At 41.3% G+C, this 19,144-nt stretch overlaps 1 protein-coding gene across 1 annotated transcript in view; it reads left to right on the forward strand.

The window, feature by feature from the left end:
* LOC118369152 (phospholipid-transporting ATPase ABCA1-like) overlaps positions 1–19,144 on the forward strand; it is a 240,971-nt gene that overhangs the window by 46,055 nt on the left and 175,772 nt on the right. Inside the window, exons 10-12 of the mRNA XM_052497231.1 lie at positions 3,948–4,087; positions 4,885–5,001; positions 13,122–13,319. Of these exons, the coding sequence (XP_052353191.1) occupies positions 3,948–4,087; positions 4,885–5,001; positions 13,122–13,319 (455 nt within the window). The remainder of the gene's footprint in view (positions 1–3,947; positions 4,088–4,884; positions 5,002–13,121; positions 13,320–19,144) is intronic.

Here is a 19,144-nt window from a genome sequence, read left to right on the forward strand (position 1 = left end):
AGCCGGAACCGCCACCATGGACAGACGCCCACCCGGACCCTCCCTATGGCTTTGAGGTGCGTCCGGGAGTCCGCACCTTAGGGGGGTGGGTTCTGTCACGCCTTGGTCATTGTATTTTGTGTTTTCGTTATATGTTTGGTCAGGCCAGGTTGTGACATGGGTTTATGTTGTTGTATTTCGTATTGGGGTTTTTGTATTTGGGATCGCGGCTGATTAGGGGTGTTGTTAGGCTTGGCTGCCTGAGGCGGTTCTCAATCAGAGTCAGGTGATTCTCGTTGTCTCTGATTGGGAACCGTATTTAGGTAGCCTGGTTTCGCTTTGTATTTTGTGGGTGATTGTTCCTGTCTCTGTGTAGTATCACCAGATAGGCTGTAATTAGATTTCACGTTCCGTTTGTTGTTTTGTATTTTGTAATAGTTATTTCATGTATCGCTTTCTTCATTTAAGAGATGAGTAACCACTACGCTGCATTTCGGTCCGACTCTCATTCGACAAACGAAGAACGCCGTTACAAAGAACAGCTCAAAAAAGCAACGAGAAACGACAGTCCATCATATTTTTAAGACATGAATGTGAGTCAATCCAGAAAATGTCACGTTTTTTCAACAGTCGCAAAAACCATCAAGCGCTATGATGAAACTGTCTCTCATGAGGACCACCACAGGAAAGAGAGACCCAGAGTTACCTCTGCTGCAGAGGACACGTTCATTAGACTTAACTGCACCTCAGATTGCAGCCCAAATGAATGCTTCACAGAGTTCAACAGACACATCTCAACATCAACTGTTCAGATGAGACTGAGTGAAACAGGCCTTCATGATCGAATTGCTGCAAAGAAAGCACTACTAAAGGACACCAATAAGAAGAACAGACTGGCTTGGGTAAAGAAACACGAGCAATGTACATTAGGTCTGATGAGTCCAAATTAGAGCTGTTTGGTTCCAACCTCCGTGTCTTTGTGAGATGCAGAGTAGGTGAACGGATGATCTCCGCATGTGTTGTTCCCACCTTGAAGCATGGAGGATGAGGTGTGGGGGTGCTTTTCTGGTGACACTGTCAGTGATTTATTTAGAATTCAAGGCACACTTAACCAGCATGGCTACCACAGCATTCTGCAGTGTTACGCCATCCCATCTGGTTTGTACTTAGTGGGACTATGTTTTGTTTTTCAACAGGACATTGACCCAAAAAAACACCTCCAGGTTGTGTGAGGGCTATTTGACCAAGAAGGAGAGTAAAGGAGTGCTGCATCAGATGTCCTGGCCTCCACAATCCCCCGACCTCAACCCAATTGAGATGAGTTGGAACGCAGAGTGACTAGCAGCCAACAAGTGCTCAGCATATGTGGGAACTCCTTCAAGACTGTTGGAAAAATATTCCTCATGGATTTGGTTGAGAGAATGCCAAGAGTTTGCAAAGCTGTCATCAAGGCAAAGGGTGGCTACTTTGAGGAATATAAAATATATTTGGATTTGCTTAACACTTTTTTGGTTACTACATGATTCCATATGTGTTATTTCATAGTTTTGATCTCTTCACTATTATTCTACAATAGAAAATAGTACAAATAAATAAAAACCCTTAAATGAGTAGGTGTGTCCAAACTTTTGACTGGTACTGTATATATACTGTATATTGATTTATTTTTCTACAGGGAGGCCCCTACAGGGAGACTCCTGTGAACTGACATGATTGTAAAACATTCAAATCAAAGTTTATTTGTCATGTGCGCCGAATACAACAGGTGTAGGTAGACCTTACAGTGAAATGCTTACTTACAGGCTCTAACCAACATTGCAAAAAATGTATTAGGTGAACAATAGGTAAGTAAAAACAACAGTAAAAAGACAGGCTATAACAGTAGCGAGGCTATAAAAGTAGCGAGGCTACATACAGACTCTGGTTAGTCAGGCTGATTAAGGTAGTATGTACATGTAGATATGCTTAAAGTGACTATGTATCTATGATGAACAGAGAGTGGCAGTAGCGTAAAAGAGGGGTTGGCAGGTGGTGGGTGAGACACAATGCAGATAGCCCTGTTAGCCAATGTGCGGGAGCACTGGTTGGTCGGCCCAATTGACCATTGATTGCCCTTAGTTGGATGTAGAAGTTGCAGTAGAGCATTGTTTGTAGATGTTCATGTGAATTTGTGTGTGTCTGCACAAATAGTATGTGTGTGTATCTGTGTGTGAGTGATGAAAGGAATATTGTATGCCTTTCACTTAAGAGAAAGTCCTGTTTGAATGACATTCTGGAGATTTCTATTTGAATGTTGGAAGCGGTGCCGTCTAAGTGAGCGATGTGTGTGTTAGCCACGATAGGTAGGCGTGTGACTGTGTGTGTGTACGTGTGCAGAGTAAAATGTATGCGTGTGTGTGAGAGAGTCTTATTTCTGCACTGTGCGGAACGCTAATGTATTAAATTTGCCAGGTATGATGAGGGGCTGACTAGAGGCTCCGAGCAATTACTTGGCTGCAGCTCCCTGTGTAAAATATGGATTCAGTTCCTCACTGCCACCACTGTGTGATAAATCAGACACCTTTGGTAAGAATATGTCACAGTTTTGGGGGAGATAAATATTCATACGAATAAGATATCAATATTTATTGAACGGAGAGCTCTAAGCCATGTGATGCTGTGTACTGCCTGTCTAAGCGATATGATTATAGGAAATGACGTGTGGTCAGGGGAACCAGCTGGCCGGAGTGAGGGCGGCCATTAGCACTCGACAGAGTTTCCCCGGAGCACCTTAGAAGGGATGGCCGCAAGGCAAAAGGCTAACATTTATCACACTTCCTGCACTCAAAATTTCCACAAATCTTTTACGGGGGATAGGTAGCCAGTGGTTAAGGGAGCACTGTGATAGAAGAGGTGGAAGAGGCTTTTGAGTCGAGATAAGTATAGACCTACGCACCTGAGCCCAGACAGACGGACCAAAAGACACACACAAAAGCACAGACAGTTCGACAAAGACACAGCGACACATAGAGGCAGACAGAAACAGAGACACAGATATAGAGACATGTACAGTAGGCAGGCAGACAGACAAATATGTGCAGGCAAGCAAGCAGACAGACATACCGATAAACAGAGACGCTTTACAGGACAGTTAGACACATCCTCCCACCCTACAGAACACAAACAAGTGGTGGTTGCAGCATCTTTCACCCTGCTATTCCCTCAGATCTATCGTCGTGTGTAACCTACACAGCGCTCCAACCGACCTGGCAATATTCACATTGGCAGATTGGATAAATTAATAATGATCCCACTGCAGCTGAGCATATTGACTTGTTTTCTCCCTCAGTGTTGAGCACTCCTGGCTCCCAACTCCTACTGTGTGTGTTCAGCTGTGCTGGACTGCTATATAAATAACTTGCTCCCTTCCTTCCTCTCTCCATTGTGTTATTAGCTACACATTAATGGAGTCGTTCGACACAAAATAATTGAGTCTTTGAAGTGTCGGAATTGCAATAAATCCTCCACATAGTGAAAAGTGTCAACTTGACCGGTTGTCATATCGCCTGCTACTTCCATTATTAAGCATGTGAAGACTACCGTTTATTTTCTCAGCAGTGGCGTGAGGGTTTGATGTGTTTTCTGGGAATCTATGGTCTCTATTTGTACCCATAGGGCTCTGGTCAAAAGTATTCCACTATAGGGAATAGGGTGCCATTTAGGATGCAGCCGAAATCTTCCGTTTCTAACCCTGAAACACAACAGATTAACAAATGTATATTTTGATGGTAACTTTGATTGTTACATGTGGTCCGAAAATGTGATGCCAACATAACATGTTTTTCATCAAAGACATTATTAATTTATCTTATGTTATATTTTGGCGGTTTGCTCCATGTTCTCATTCAGACAGATGTCTGTACAATTTTCACTAACAGGTGTATTTACACATGCTTTTGAAGGAACAATAGATGTTTCTCTCTCACCAGGTGCCTTCTGCAAAGTACTGATTGACACTCTTGAGGGAACTCCTGGCCTACGTATTGTTTGGAGGACATTTCGGCCCCTAATCCAAGGGAAGATCCTCTACACCCCTGACACACCTGCAACTAGACTAATGGTGAAAGAGGTAAAACAAAGGAGAAAGTCATATTGTCACATGTCTGCCAGGGTTGGTGTCAATTTGAATTGAAGTCAGTCAAGTAGACTGAAAGAAAATGGATGTCTGCAAGAATGTGGACTCTGTGATCCCAACACTCATAACAGTGTTGGGGACATTGACTTTGGGTGCCGATGTAAATAGCTTGAATAATTCAAATGTTTGCGATTGTATCTAATTGCATATTTTCACTTCACAAATCATGCCAAGACGAGGCATTTAGATGAGCTGGTAAATCAAAACGTGATGATACATGCTATGAACCCCTCTCCAGAAACTGCAAAGAAAGAGCCAGGGAGAGGAAATAGGGAACACACTCAGGGGATATAATCTATTTTTCATGACGTTTCTCCCGTAATTAACATAATTTTGAAACTGCATAAACAAAACAAACCAATGGTGAGAAGCTGTGGGGAATTGGATGTGAAGAATATCTAGTAAGATAATGTCCTAGTAGATCCACCGACTTCACAGCGAGTGGCTCGGTCTTGCCATAGGGGCCCGTCTTCGCACCCTTAGCAGCCCAATCGTTTACATCTTAGTGCTTGGGTGTAAATAACCCTGTTTACATTAGTCACAACGGGAGTAGAAATCAAATCAGTCTCCCCGGGGGATAGGTGAAAATACGAAGACGCAGTGTGTTCTCAAGGTCAGATTGGCTGCGAAATAAATTTGATAGCACAGTGTGAATGCCTTCAAATGGAGTAGGGTTAGAGATGGAATTTTCCATATTTTAATCACCACACTATCTCTCTTTCTTGTTTCAGGCAAATAGTACTTTCAACGCATTGGCCATGTTGAAAGAGTTGTTGGAAGCTTGGGAGGATTTTGAACCACGTAGTTGGAACTACTTTCAAAATGGCCCCCAAGCCAGTGCACTGCGGGTAAGATTTATGACTCCTTCAACAGAAACATGGAAACCTGATGTACTACACCGTAGAGCTGATTTACATGTGACAGATGTTAGACAAGGATGAATGACTTGTCATACATGAGTATCACTGTCTTATCTATGGTGATTTATCTAATAGGTGAGAAAATGAAAATAACAGATGTGTTAAATCTAGTTGAAAAGAGCTTTAATGTCAATAACCATCTGTGGAGGCTCCTCAGAGGAAGAAGGGGAAGACCATCCTCCTCAGTGAATTTCATTTTTATTTTTTTAAGTAGTGAAACTATACTAAATACATTCACGTCACCAAATAATTGGTTTAACCACTGCTTTGCAATGAAGGTCTACAGTAGCCTCAACAGCACTCTGTAAGGTAGCACCATGGTGTAGCCGTAGCACAGCAAGTTTCCATCCTCCTCTGAGTAAATTGACAAAATACAATACAAAACCAAGGACGCTCGTAGTTCTCACCCCCTTCCATAGACTTACACAGTAATTATGAGGACATCCTCCACCCTACCAGAGCTCTTGCAGCATGAACTGACATGTTGTCCACTCAGAGAATTAATCTAATACTGAAAGCATAAGCTACAGCTTGCTAGTATTACAGTGCATAACATGTGAGTACTTAACTAGCGGATGTTTAGCCTACTCAAACTCCCGGCTCAAACAGAGAGTGATGCTATGTTAGCTAGCTGGCTATGGCTATCAAACACTGGAACTCTTCCAAGTCAAGGTAAACTTTTGGTTTCATTAATTTATTGCAAACGGTGCCTGCCGGTGTAACTGCTAAACTGCTTGCTGACTGTATTACATGATTGTAGCGGATTTACTAACACGTTAGATCTAGTAGCTACGTTGACTATGACGTTAGTTAATATGGTTACAACAAGGTAGGCTGTGTTTAGCGGTTATGATATGAAGGATTGGCTTGGAAAGGTTTTTTTCACCTGGTCACAGGCAGCTGATGTATTGTGCACTGAAGTCCACAAGTGAAGGGAAAAGGTGAGAGGAGGAGAGTGTGTAGATGCAAAAAATAATTATTCAAAGATCAAAGGGATCACATTTGTATGTGGCTGCTATGAAATTGAACTATGTTTACGTGTGATCAGGGGTGTATTCATTCCGCCAATTCTGTTGAAAACTGTTTCTTAAACGGAAGCAAATGGACCAAAATGGGGATAAACATACCTGAATTTAGCCAATAAAATCTTGTTTTCAACTGTTGGAATAATGATTACACCCTAGATCAGCTAGATGCAGGCATGTGTGTGCAAGGCAGTTTTGCATGTGTCAATGTCTGTTACCTTGATTACTCAAATTTATCTCGACCTGTGCACCTACGTTGTAAACTTTCATTCATAAGCTAGGTTCTAGCAACTTCATGATTGGGTATAGGGAAAATGTGAATATCATGTTGTAGCCTAGACCTATCGATGTTACATTGAGCTGCCTGAATGGAATATGAATATGAATGGCAGTCATCCAATATGCTGTAGTAAAAATAATGCCATGCTCATAAAACAAATGACCGTCCTCCCTCATCTTAAAACTTCTTCAGGATCGGTGGGATGTTGAGCTAACGTAGGCTAATGCGATTAGCATGAGGTTGTAAGTGACAAGAACATTTCCCAGGACATAGACATATCTGATATTGGCAGAAAGCTTAAATTCTTATTGATCTAACTGCACTGTCCAATTTACAGTAGCTATTATAGTGAAAGAATACCATGCTATTGTTTGAGGAGAGTGCACAGTTTTGAACATGAACAGTTATTAATAAACAAATTAGGCATGTTTGGGTAGTCTTGATACAACATTTTGAGCAAAAATGCAATGGTTCATTAACTCAGTCTAAAACTTTGCACTATGCATATCCTTGCTTCAGGGACTGAGCTGCAAGCAGTTAGATTTGGGTATGTTATTTTAGGTGAAAATTGAAAAAAAGTAGTGGATCCTTAATTAAGAGGTAGTTAAACTGCACCAACCGCCACTGATATACAGTGTGTTCATAATGTATTCAAACCCCTTGGCCTTTTCCACATTTTGTTATGTTACAGCCTTATTGTAAAATTGATTAAATTGTATTTGTACCCCATAATGACAAGCAAAAACAGGTTCTTAGAAATGTTAGCAAATGTATAAAAAATACAAAACTGAATTATCACGTTTACGTAAGTTTTCAAACCCTTTACTCGGTACTTTGTTAAAGCACCTTTGGCAGCGAGCTTGGCACACCTGTTTTTGGGGAGTTTCTCCCATTCTTCTCGGCAGATCCTCTCAAGCTCTGTCAGGTTGGATGGGCAGCGTCACTGCACTGCTATTTTCAGGTCTCTCCAGAGATTCTTGATCGGTTCAAGTCTGGGCTCTGGCTGGGCCACTCAAGTACATTCAGAGACTTGTCCCGAAGCCACTCCTGTGTTGTCTTGGCTGTGTGCTTAGGGTCATTGTCCTGTTGGAAGGTGAACCTTCACTCCAGTCTGAGGTCCTGAGTGCTCTGGGCCATGTTATCATCAAAAATCTCCCTGTATTTATCTTTCCCTCGATCCTGACTAGTCTCTGAGTCCCTCCAGCTTTAAAACATCCCCACAGCATGATGCGGCCACCACCGTGCTTCACCGTAGGGATGGTGCCAGGTTTCCTCTAGATGTGATACTTGGCATTCAGGCTAAAGAGTTCAATCTTGGTTTCATCAGACCAGAGAATCTTTTTTTTCATGGTCTGAGAGTCCTTTCGGTGCCTTTTAAGCAAACTCCATGCAGGCTGTTATGTGCCTTTTATTGAAGAGTGGCTTCTGTCTGGCCACTCTACCATAAAGGCCTGATTGGTGGAGTGCTGCAGAGATGGTTGTCCTTCTGGAAGGTTCTCCAATCTCCACAGAGGAACTCTGGAGCTCTGTCAGAGTGACCATCGGCTTCTTTGTTACTTCGCTAACCAAGGCCCTTCTCCCCCGATTGTTCATTTCGGCTGGGAGGCCAGCTCTTGGAAGAGTCTTGGTGGTTCCGAACCTCTTCCACTGAGGCCACTGTGTTCTTGGGGACCTTCAATGCTGCAGGTTTTTTTTTGTACACTTCCCCAAATCTGTTGCCTCAACACAATCCTGTCTCGGAGCTCTACGGACAATTAATTTGGTTTTAGCTCTGACATGCGCTGTTAACTGTGGGAAATTATATAAAGAGGTGTTTTCCTTTCCAAATGATGTCCAATCAATTGAATTTGCCGCAGGTGGACACCAAACAAGTTGTAGAAACATCTTAAGGATGTTCAATATAAACAGGGTGCACATTAACTCAATTTCAAGACTTATGGAAAAGGGTCTGAATATTTTCACACCCTTAGATATTTCCATGTATTTATTTTTTGCAAAACAATCAATATTTGCAAAACAAACGTGTTTTCTCTTTGTCAATTTATCGGGTATTGTGTGCAGATTGATGAAGATTATATATATATATATATATATATATATATATAAATTAATCATTTTTAGAATAAGGCTGTAATGTAAGAAAATATGGAATAAAGTAAGGGGTCTGAATACTTTAAACATGCACTGTACATCAGTCGGAATTATCCTTGTCCATTAGCATTTTGAATGACATACACAAGCCATTCCACTAGGCATATTTACCAACCTTTATCTCTCAAAAGTAGAGTGCTACACTTCCTCCCACCAGAATATATCTAACATTTCTAACACAAATTCAGCTGAAAAATATAGCTACATATCAGGTTTATCGATATGGAAAAAATAAAGTCATTATGGGTAAGTGCTGGATAATTTTCACCCCGGCAGTCAGGGAAGGGGATTAGCTTGGAATGGAGAGATGGAGAGCTCACACACCTTTCCCTTCCCAGAAACCCCCTCTCTCTCCTTCCCCTTCCCTTGAAGCAGACATTACTCCCGTGTCACCTGAAATGAGCTTATGGGCAGCTAGGGAAGAGCGTAGCCAAGCACTCCATGTAGCCAGGTTATTCATTACCCCAGCCCTAACCTTTACACAAATGGACCCTGCAATTCTCCTTTGTCTTCATTTTCTCCCTCTGAGCAGCAGGCCTCAGAACTGGTAGTTCCGTGGTGTCATCTTCTCCAGAGGTCTCTCAAGGTTTTAGCAACTTTCTACATTGATGGCGGCAATTACAACACAGTTGAGTTATCAGCCGAGCTGAAGAGAGAAATCTCTTGAATCCCAAATAAACCCCTAGCCCCTAATGATTGGATCTAGGAGGATTGGATAGGCATAAGCAAAATGGTGACAATTCCACCTCATAGACATAGATAGACAACTGCGGTGCCCAAAAGCCATTTTAGCATGGGCAATGCTATTGAGGACTTGCCTCATTTTGAAGGCAGGTTTATGTTTATAGTCATGAATCTTGTCCTGGAGGCAGAACTGAGCGATTTCCACTAATGGGCCAGCTGCAAGGTGAAAATTGGCTACATTGTAAAAAGTAATTTATTTTCAGGTTAGGCATTAGGGTTAGCAGTGTGGGTAAGTTTAATGTTAGGGTTAAGTTTAAAATCAGATTGTATGCTCACTCTGCAGAGCTGCCTCCAGGGTAAGATTAATGACAATAAATGGCAATCTGCATGTTGAAGTCGTTAACTGGGTGTGACTCCCAATGGGTTAAGGAAGGATCACTTAATTCCATCCAGGTTATCAGGATGGATCAGCCAATGAATTATACTCGTGAGCAAACATTCCACAACTGCAAGTGGTCTTTATACAGTGGGGCAAAAAAGTATTTAGTCAGCCACCAATTGTTCAAGTTCTCCCACTTAAAAAATATGATAGAGGCCTGTAATTTTCATCATAGGTACACTTCAACTATGACAGACAAAATGAGAAAAGAAAAATCCTGAAAATCACACTGTAGGATTTTTAATGAATTTATTTGCAAATGATGGTGGAAATAAGTATTTGGTCACTTACAAACAAGCCAGATTTCTGGCTCTCACAGACCTGTAACTTCTTCTTTAATAGGCTCCTCTGTCCTACACTTGTTCCCTGTATTAATGGCACCTGTTTGAACATGTTATCAGAATAAAAGACACCTGTCCACAACCTCAAACTGTCACACTCCAAACTCCACTATGGCCAAGACCAAAGAACTGTCAAAGGACACCAGAAACAAAATTGTAGACCTGCACCAGGCTGGGAAGACTGAATCTGCAATAGGTAAGCAGCTTGGTTTGAAGAAATCAACTGTGGGATCAATTATTAGGAAATGGAAGACATACAAGACCCTTGATAATCTCCCTCGATCTGGGGCTCCACGCAAAATCTCACCCCGTGGGGTCAAAATGGTCACAAGAACGGTGAGCAAAAATCCCAGAACCACACGGGGGTACCTAGTGAATGACCTGCAGAGAGATGGGACCAAAGTAACAAAGCCTACCATCAGTAACACACTATGCCGCCAGGGACTCAAATCCTGCAGTGCCAGACGTGTCCCCCTGCTTAAGCCAGTACATGTCCAGGCCCGTCTGAAGTTTGCTAGAGAGCATTTGGATGATCCAGAAGATGTTTGGGAGAATGTCATATGGTCAGATGAAACCAAAATATAACTTTTTGGTAAAAACTCAACTCGTCGTGTTTGGAGGACAAAGAATGCTGAGTTGCATCCAAAGAACACCATACCTACTGTGAAGCATGGGGGTGGAAACATCATTCTTTGGGGCTGTTTTTCTGCAAAGGGACCAGGACGACTGATCCGTGTAAAGGAAAGAATGAATGAGGCCATGTATCGTGAGATTTTGAGTGAAAACTTTGAAGATGAAACGTGGCTGGGTCTTTCAGCATGACAATGATCCCAAACACACCGCCCGGGTGTGTGAAAACCTTGTGAAGACTTACCGAAAACGTTTGACCTCTGTCATTGCCAACAAAGGGTATATAACAAAGTATTGACCAAATACTTATTTTCCACCATAATTTGCAAATAAATTCATAAAAAATCCTACAATGTGATTTTCTGGATTTTTTTTCTCATTTTGTCTGTCATAGTTATGATGAAAATTACAGCCCTCTCTCATCTTTTTAAGTGGGAGAACTTGCACAATTGGTGGCTGACTAAATGCTTTTTTGCCCCACTGTACCTGTTCAAACAACACAGTATGCACCCTTTCAGCTTGTTAACCAACTCATAGAAGTTGTACAATAAGAAAATGGACTACATGAAAATGGAGATTGTCTTAGTGGCGCTACCCGTGCGCTCACAAAATGCCTTAGTGGAACAGATACAAAGACGAGTCCTCTAACTAGCTCTATATTCCACCTTGACTATCAGAGGGCAAGATGGATTTCCTACCATTCTCCCTATACCCATTCAATCCTCTCAGATCTATGCTAGTGCATAGGGGAGAGAGGACAGCTCTGATTTTATGGAATGGCTTGAAGGACCCAGAAAGCAGTATTCTCAAGCACTACTCTGTGTAAAAATAATTACTAGTGTTGCCAACAGGTAACCGTATGGGTTTACATCTGTTTATATAACATTCTATTACAGTAAAAGAGTGACTGATAATTAATGGTTGGTTGCCATTTACTTGATGCCAAACCAGTGACCATCTAGGAAAATGTCAAGCAGGAATTATTATTAGAATGACCCTATGTTGGAAAATGGTAAGAGGGCTGGTTTGAGTTTTCATTGGCCGTCTGCCGCCGGGAGCCGACCATTTCCATCCTTTTAAAAGGCCAGGGAAAATATGGGAACGTCTTTTTTTGCTCGAAGACCTCATGTCGGATAATGTCATTTGACACTTGGACGCCGGGGTTAAACGGCATATCTGCAACAATCCATCCCAAATGCCACTGAACATTAGGAGAAGTACAACATATATACCATGTTTAGCCACAGACACATTGGCATTCTGTATCATCAATTGAATTTCAGTGACCCTTTACAAATATTCTTAACTCTAAAGTAAAAACAGCATATTGTTTACAATATATTTCTGTATGCACATCTTGAAACAAAATGAATTATTCCACTCTTACTCTCACAGATGTATGGTTAAACCTGATGTTTCTTAATGGTCAGGAGCAGCATAGACATCTGACACTTTGACCTCATGTTAAACATTCCAAAGTGTTTACTTACAAACGCCACTGAACACATTGGTCAGAATATGTTTGAGGCAGAGAGAGCGAGGCAGAGAGAGCGAGGCAGAGAGAGCGAGTCAGAGGGAATTTCAGCCTGTTTTGCCACACACTACATTATCAGCAGACCATGTTCAGTTATGCAATACAACACCACTATTATCGTGTCATTACAAGGTTGCAATTTCATGGTTGCGAGCATACTGTATGCACCCTACAGATCACACTGAGGGGAGCAGTCCCAGACAGATGGAAAGGTTGCATCCCAAATGGCACCCTTTATAGTGCACTACTTTTGATCTGGGCCCATAGGGATCAGGTCAAAAGTAGTGCACTATATAAGGAATAGGGTGCCATTTGGGATGCAAGTAATGTATTTTCACCAAACCTGTACCAGGGAACGTACAGAACCTGAGTAGGAAGCTATTATGTAAGGCTCCCATTGTTCTACACTACAGGGATGGTTGGCCATTCATTTTTGAAACTGCACACATACTGTAGGGAGGCTGTAACAGCAACACCATTTGCATTTAGATTAGCATATCTCTTCCTTAACTCTTTGAGTGCCGAGTGAAATCATGGAATGAGGCTTAAGCCGAGCTGACAGTTAAGACACCTGGTGCTTATCACACTGGGGTGAGGTCTGGGGGAAGGAGGAAGGAGACAGTCATTGGAAGCACACCGTGTGTGTATGTGTGTGTGGGAATGTACACTTGTTTGTGCACATGCCTGAGTGTGTCTGCGTATGTGCCTGCGACTCTACATGTGTGAATGTGCATGGTCATGAAAAAGGTGGGTGTAAATTCCCAAGCCTGCAGTACAACAGTGCCATCTAGCTTAATGTTTCTAATTAATTCTCTCACAGGGGGAAAACTAGGTCCTAAGGATCTGCAGTGCTGCAGGTCTCCAATTAGCTTCCACTGCATTCATTTCTCAGTGCATTGATTGTTTTATAATCTGATGAGTGTAAATTACCCTCACAACCCCTTTTCTCTGGTTTTCAAATCAGGCCTTTCTGGATAACCCGGTGTTTGCAGCCGCACTCAACCACGGGCTCGAAGGCACAAGATGGACGGAAGAACTGCTCGCCAACTTCCTGTACAACGGGCCCCCTGGGGGCCGCCCCGCGGGCAGGCCGCCGAAGGACTGGCGCGACGTGTTCAACGCCACCAGCCAAATCCTGGACCTCCTGAAGAAGTTCATTGGGGTTTGTTCATTCTCTCTCTTCACATTGTCAAATGTTATTTGATCAAATTTGTCCCCCTTTACAGAATACACTGACATTTTGGAGTGTGTTTATGTATCCTCCCGCTGGGCACAGACAGTCAATTCAACATTTATTCCACATTGGGTCAATGTAATTCCATTGAAATGAGGTGAAAACAACGTTGATTCTACCATTGTGTGCCCAATTGTCTAGCTCTGATATATGAGCAAAAACGTTCAACACCGTGTGTGCGTTCACAACTATAATAGTTACATTCTTCACCCCCAGCAGCACAAGCTGTCATTTGATTGGGTGAATACAAAGCCCGAATGCCAATTGTTACGGTGAATACAAAGGTCCATATCAATTGACAACCTTGACAACATTCCGAAAAATGCCTAACTCTACTGCTGTGGTAATAAAAAGGGATTGTTATAAGCATCCATGGACACACATTTCAGCTAACATAACACAAGACACAGCGCTATCTTTACACATACTGTTGTGACATGCAGACAGTTGGGTGAACATTGACGTATTGATCCGTTTGGTGGTTTGCAGCGATACACTACTTTCCCTTGCGCTATGTAGCCACATGTGTAGACTACAGACATTTCATCATCCCCCTCATTGCTAATACCTGGGAGATGACATCTAAGCCTCCTGGGGTTTAACCACATGGGGCAAAAAAACATCCAAAAGTAATGCAATCCATTTTCGTTCCTGATGTAATTCCATATCTCAAAATGGACGCCGGGATGATGTTTACTCGTCAATCATTTACCTTTTCCTTGTCGCATAGGCTCAACGCATGCTGAGCGTGGACAGGGGGGAGAAAATGTGAAATGTTCTCTCTCTCTCTCTCTCTCTCTCTCTCTTTCTCTCTTTCTCCCCCCGCTCTCTCACTTTCGCTCTCTTTCTCTCTCCCTCACTCTTTTCCTCTCTCGCTTCCTCTCTCTCTACCCCTTCCCCCTCTCTCCCCACTCTTTTATTTTTGCTCTCTCTCTCTTCCATTTGAATTTCTCTCATCTCAAGGTATAAAAAATGTAATCAGTATATTAATCAAAGGCTCATGTAGTCAATACATGTCAAGTTGAGGAAACATGGCCAAATGTAACTATAAATCAACATTTCAGGTCCTTCAAATTCAAGAAGACATATGACTAGTAATACAACATTGATTCTTTACATTTTTTGAAAATGAAATGTCAAATTGGTTGGACTCATTACATCCACATAATTTACTAATCCAATATGAAGTTTATGAATACACAAATTGCTAATCATTGACCAGAGGATACGTTTGGTTGTGAAAGATGTTGACTGGGTGCCTACATAAGCTCCTTCCTGAAGTGGTCCATAGATAGATTAACTTAAGTGAGTAGATACACTTGATTTGTATTCTGTTATCATCTATAATGCAGATGGCTAGTCCTCCCCAGCAAATATGCTGGCACATGGCTAAAAACATATTATCATATACAATATATAAATGTACACTGAGTGTACAAAACATTGTGAACACCTGCTCTTTCCATAAAATACCGTGCCTTCTAAAAGTATTCATACCCCTTAACTTAGTCCACATTTGGTTGTGTTACAGTGTGAATTCAAAATGTATTAAATCAATTGTTTTATCACCCATTTACAATGGGAAGACAATCCATAATGACGAAATGAAAAAAAACATGTTTTTAGAAAATGTTGCAAGTTTATTGAAAATAAAATACAGAGATATCTAATTCACACCCCTGAGTCAATATGTGTTACAATCACCTTTGGCAGCGATTACAGCAGTGAGTCTTTCTGGGTCGGTCTCTAAGAACATTACACACGTGGATTGTACAATATTTGCACATGATTCTTTTTTAAATTCTTCAAGCTCTGTCAAGTTGATTGTTGATCATTGCTAGACAGACATACATTGAAATAGATTTTCAAGACGATTTAAGTTAAAACTCTAACTAGGCCATTCAGGAACATTCAATGTCATCTTGGTAATTGTAACGGTTTTCTTCTGCTGAAGGAGAGGAGGACCAAAATGCAGCGTGGTTACAGTTAAACATGTTTAATCAAGACCATACATGAGAACACTACAAAATACAAAACAACAAAAGTGAAAACCGAAACAGTCCCATCTAGTGCAATGACACAAAGACAGAAGACAATCACCCACAAAATACCCACAGAATATGGCTGCCTAAATATGGTTCCCAATCAGAGACAACGATAGACAGCTGCCTCTAAATGAGAACCAATCTAGGCAACCATAGACCTACAAACTACCTAGAAAGGAAACAGCCCCATAAACATACAACAATACCTAGACCAGACAAAACACATAAATCCCCCATGTCACACCCTGACCTAACCAAAATAATAAAGAAAACAAAGATAACTAAGGCCAGGGTATGACAGGTAAGCTACTCTCCCAGTGTTTGTTGGAAAGCAGACTGAACCAGTTTTCCTCTAGGATTCTGCCTGTGCTTATAGCTGTATTCCGTAAATGTTTTCCCTAAAAAGCTCCCTAGTCCTTGACAATGACAAGGATACCCATAACATGATGCAGCCACCACCATGCTTGAAAATATGAAGCATGGTACTCAGTGTTGTGGTGGCTTTGTCCCAAACATAAGGCTTTGTATTCAGGACAAAAAGTAAATTTCTTTGACACATTGTTTTGAGTATTACTTAAGAAAGAGCATTGTTGCAAACAGGATGCATGTTTTGGAATATTTTTATTCTGTACAGGCTTTCTTCTTTTCACTCTGTCATTTAGGTTAGTATTGTGGAGTAACTACAATGTAATTGATCCATCCTCAGTTTTCTCCTATCACAGCCATTAAACTCTGAATTAAACTGTTTTAGTCACCATTGACTCTGTTACTGTTTTAGTCACCATTGGCCTCTCCGGTAACTCAGTTAGGAAGGACACCTGTATCTTTGTAGTGATTGGGTGTATTGATAAACCATCCAAAGTATAATGAATAACTTCACCATGCTCAAAGAGATGTCATTTTTTTAAATTACCCATATACCAATAGGTGCCGTTCTTTGCGAGGCATTGGAAAACCTCCCTGGTCTTGGAGGTTGTGTCTCTTTTTGAAATTCTCAGCTCAACTGAGGGACCCTACAGATAATTGTATGTGTGGGGTACAGATTTGGGGTAGTCATTCAAAAATCATGTTAACCACTATTATTGAACACGGAATGAGTTAGTGAAACCCATTATGCGATTTGTTAAGCACATTTTTACTCATGAACTTATATAGGCTTGCCTTATAAAAGGGGTTGAATAGTTATTGATTAGTTATAATTATTAAATAGTTATTGATAAAAGACAGCTCGGCTTTACATACTTTTTTACATAATTGCATATTTTTTTTTAAGTTGACAAAATAAATTCCACTTTGACATTATAGGGTATTGTGTTTAGATCAGTGACACAAAATCTAAATGTGATCAATTTTAGATTCAGGCTGAGAAAGCAAAGGGGTGTGAATAGTTTCTGATAGCACTGTAGAATTGACCAGGTGAATCCAGGTGAAAGTTATGATTTCTTATTGATGTCACTTGTTAAATCCACTTCAAATCAGTGTAGATGAATTAGAGGAGACAGGTTAAATACATTGTTTTTAAGCCTTGAGACATGGATTGTGTATGTGTGCCATTCAGAGGGTGACTGGACAAGACAAAATATTTAAGTGCCTTTGAACTGGGTATGGCAGTGTGTGCCAGGAGCACCGGTTTGTGTCAATAACTGCAATGCTTAACAGTTTCCCATGTGTATCAAGACTGTTCCACCACCCAAAGGACATCCAGACAACTTAACACAACTGTGGGAAGCATTGTAGTCAACATGGGCCAGCATCCCTATGGAACGCTTTTGATACCTAGTAGAGTCCTTGTCCCGGTGAATTGAGGCTGTTCTGAGGGCAAAAGGGGGGAGGGGGGCATGCAAGTCAATATTAGTAAGGTGTTCTTAATGTTTTGCACAGTCAGTCCATGCTAATGTCCTCCCGCAGCTATCATCTATCAGCGTACCCTCTACAACCATGACATCACTGTGTCTGCTGCTAAAGTGTTGCCTCGTGCCCAAATAGCAACCTGATACATTTATGGCGCAGTTCTTTTGACCAGGGCCCATAGGGCTCTTATCCAAAGTAGTGCACTATTTAGGGAATAGGGTGCCATTTGTGAGTCTAATAAAGGGCAGCGAGAGATTGGAGGTGGCAGCCTGTCAAATTGTCAGTAGGTTAGTTCCTCAACCGTGATCGAAGTCCAATCGTTGCTATCCAACTGCATAGACTTAGCACCACCATATCCAGTGGTTGAGGAAAAGCATGACATGTTTGTCATAGGGTGAATTTGCTCTAGATGCTGATTTTGGATCAGATTCACATTTTCCCAACTAATGGTTCAAGTTAGGATTGTGGGAGGAAGATCCTAGATCTAGACCTAGCGTCAACTTCACCCCGGAGCTAGTAGGGTTGGGGTTTATTGAGGGCAAAATGTACTTACTGTGATAGAGTATGTGGTTGTCTCACCGAGCAATCTTAAGATGTATGCAATAGCTGTAAGTTGCTCTGAATAAGCGTGTCTGCCAAATGACTTAAATGTAATATGATTTTGATGGGTTGACTTACAGCAGTGGGCTTGTGCTGAGTGGCTGCTTAGCCTGCTTCCTCAATGGATCACTACAGATTACAAGCGTCGATCCAAACTCTTCAAGAGGACAAACTTTTTAATGCAGTTGACGTTTGACTCTGCAGTGTTCTTGTCATAAGTCGTCATGGAGATTATAAACTAAGTGGGACATGGAAGAGTCTGTCAGGTCTCAATTGAAACATCAGCTTGATAAGCACTCATACACAATCCATGTCACAATTGTCTCTAAGCTTAGAAGTCTTTCTTTAACCTGCCTCCTCCCCTTCATCTGCACTGATTTGAAGTGGATTTAACAAGTGACATCAATAAAGGATCACAGCATTCACCTGGTCAGTCTGTGTCATGGGAAGAGCAGATGTTCCTAATGTTTTGTAAACTCCGTGTATATGACAATGAAACATATGTATTTGTTAAAGAGATGCTGCCACATGATTGGTCGTAAAGTATGTAAACAGTCTCTTAGTTAATACATTGTAGGTAAGATGACACAATATATCATTCTATCTAATGCATTGTGAGTAAACTAATACATTAAAACCCCTTTCCTGCAGTCAAATGACCTAGTGGCCTCATGGGTGGAATAAACATTTATATTTTTTAAATGCTGGAAATCCGGTGTTTCTATGTAAAATAGTTTTGTTATATTTCAGTCTTCTGTGATGTATAAAAAGTGTAATATTGGGATGCAAACTCAAAATGGAATACATTTCAACTCTATATCTGACATGGTACGGCTGTCTTCTTCTTTGTAAAGCCCATAACCATGTGTGTGAGATGTATACTTTTGCTTCAAAGTAGATTTGTTTAAGACTTCCAAGAAACTCTCTGTGTAACCCTGATTTAGCCCACTGCAGCAAAAGTCGAAACAAACCTGACATTTCCCTACATACAGGGCAGGCACAAACTGCCCAATAATCATATAATGTCATGTACTGCATAACGTACAGTCAAAAAATGTGACATGCTGAATTTGGACACTCAATAACAACATATGCAATGATATGCTGTCTGTGAAAATAGCAAAGGACCTTCTTTACTGAGAGAAAGTACCATAACAAACCCGTGTGGTAGAGGTATGTGTGGACAGCTGTCAAGCCAGACTCACTCCCCAGATGGCTAGCTCATTACAGTCCATTGGAAACAAGGATATAAAGCGA

Source organism: Oncorhynchus keta, chromosome 35, assembly GCF_023373465.1.
Source record: "Oncorhynchus keta strain PuntledgeMale-10-30-2019 chromosome 35, Oket_V2, whole genome shotgun sequence".
Classification (NCBI taxonomy): domain Eukaryota; kingdom Metazoa; phylum Chordata; class Actinopteri; order Salmoniformes; family Salmonidae; genus Oncorhynchus; species Oncorhynchus keta.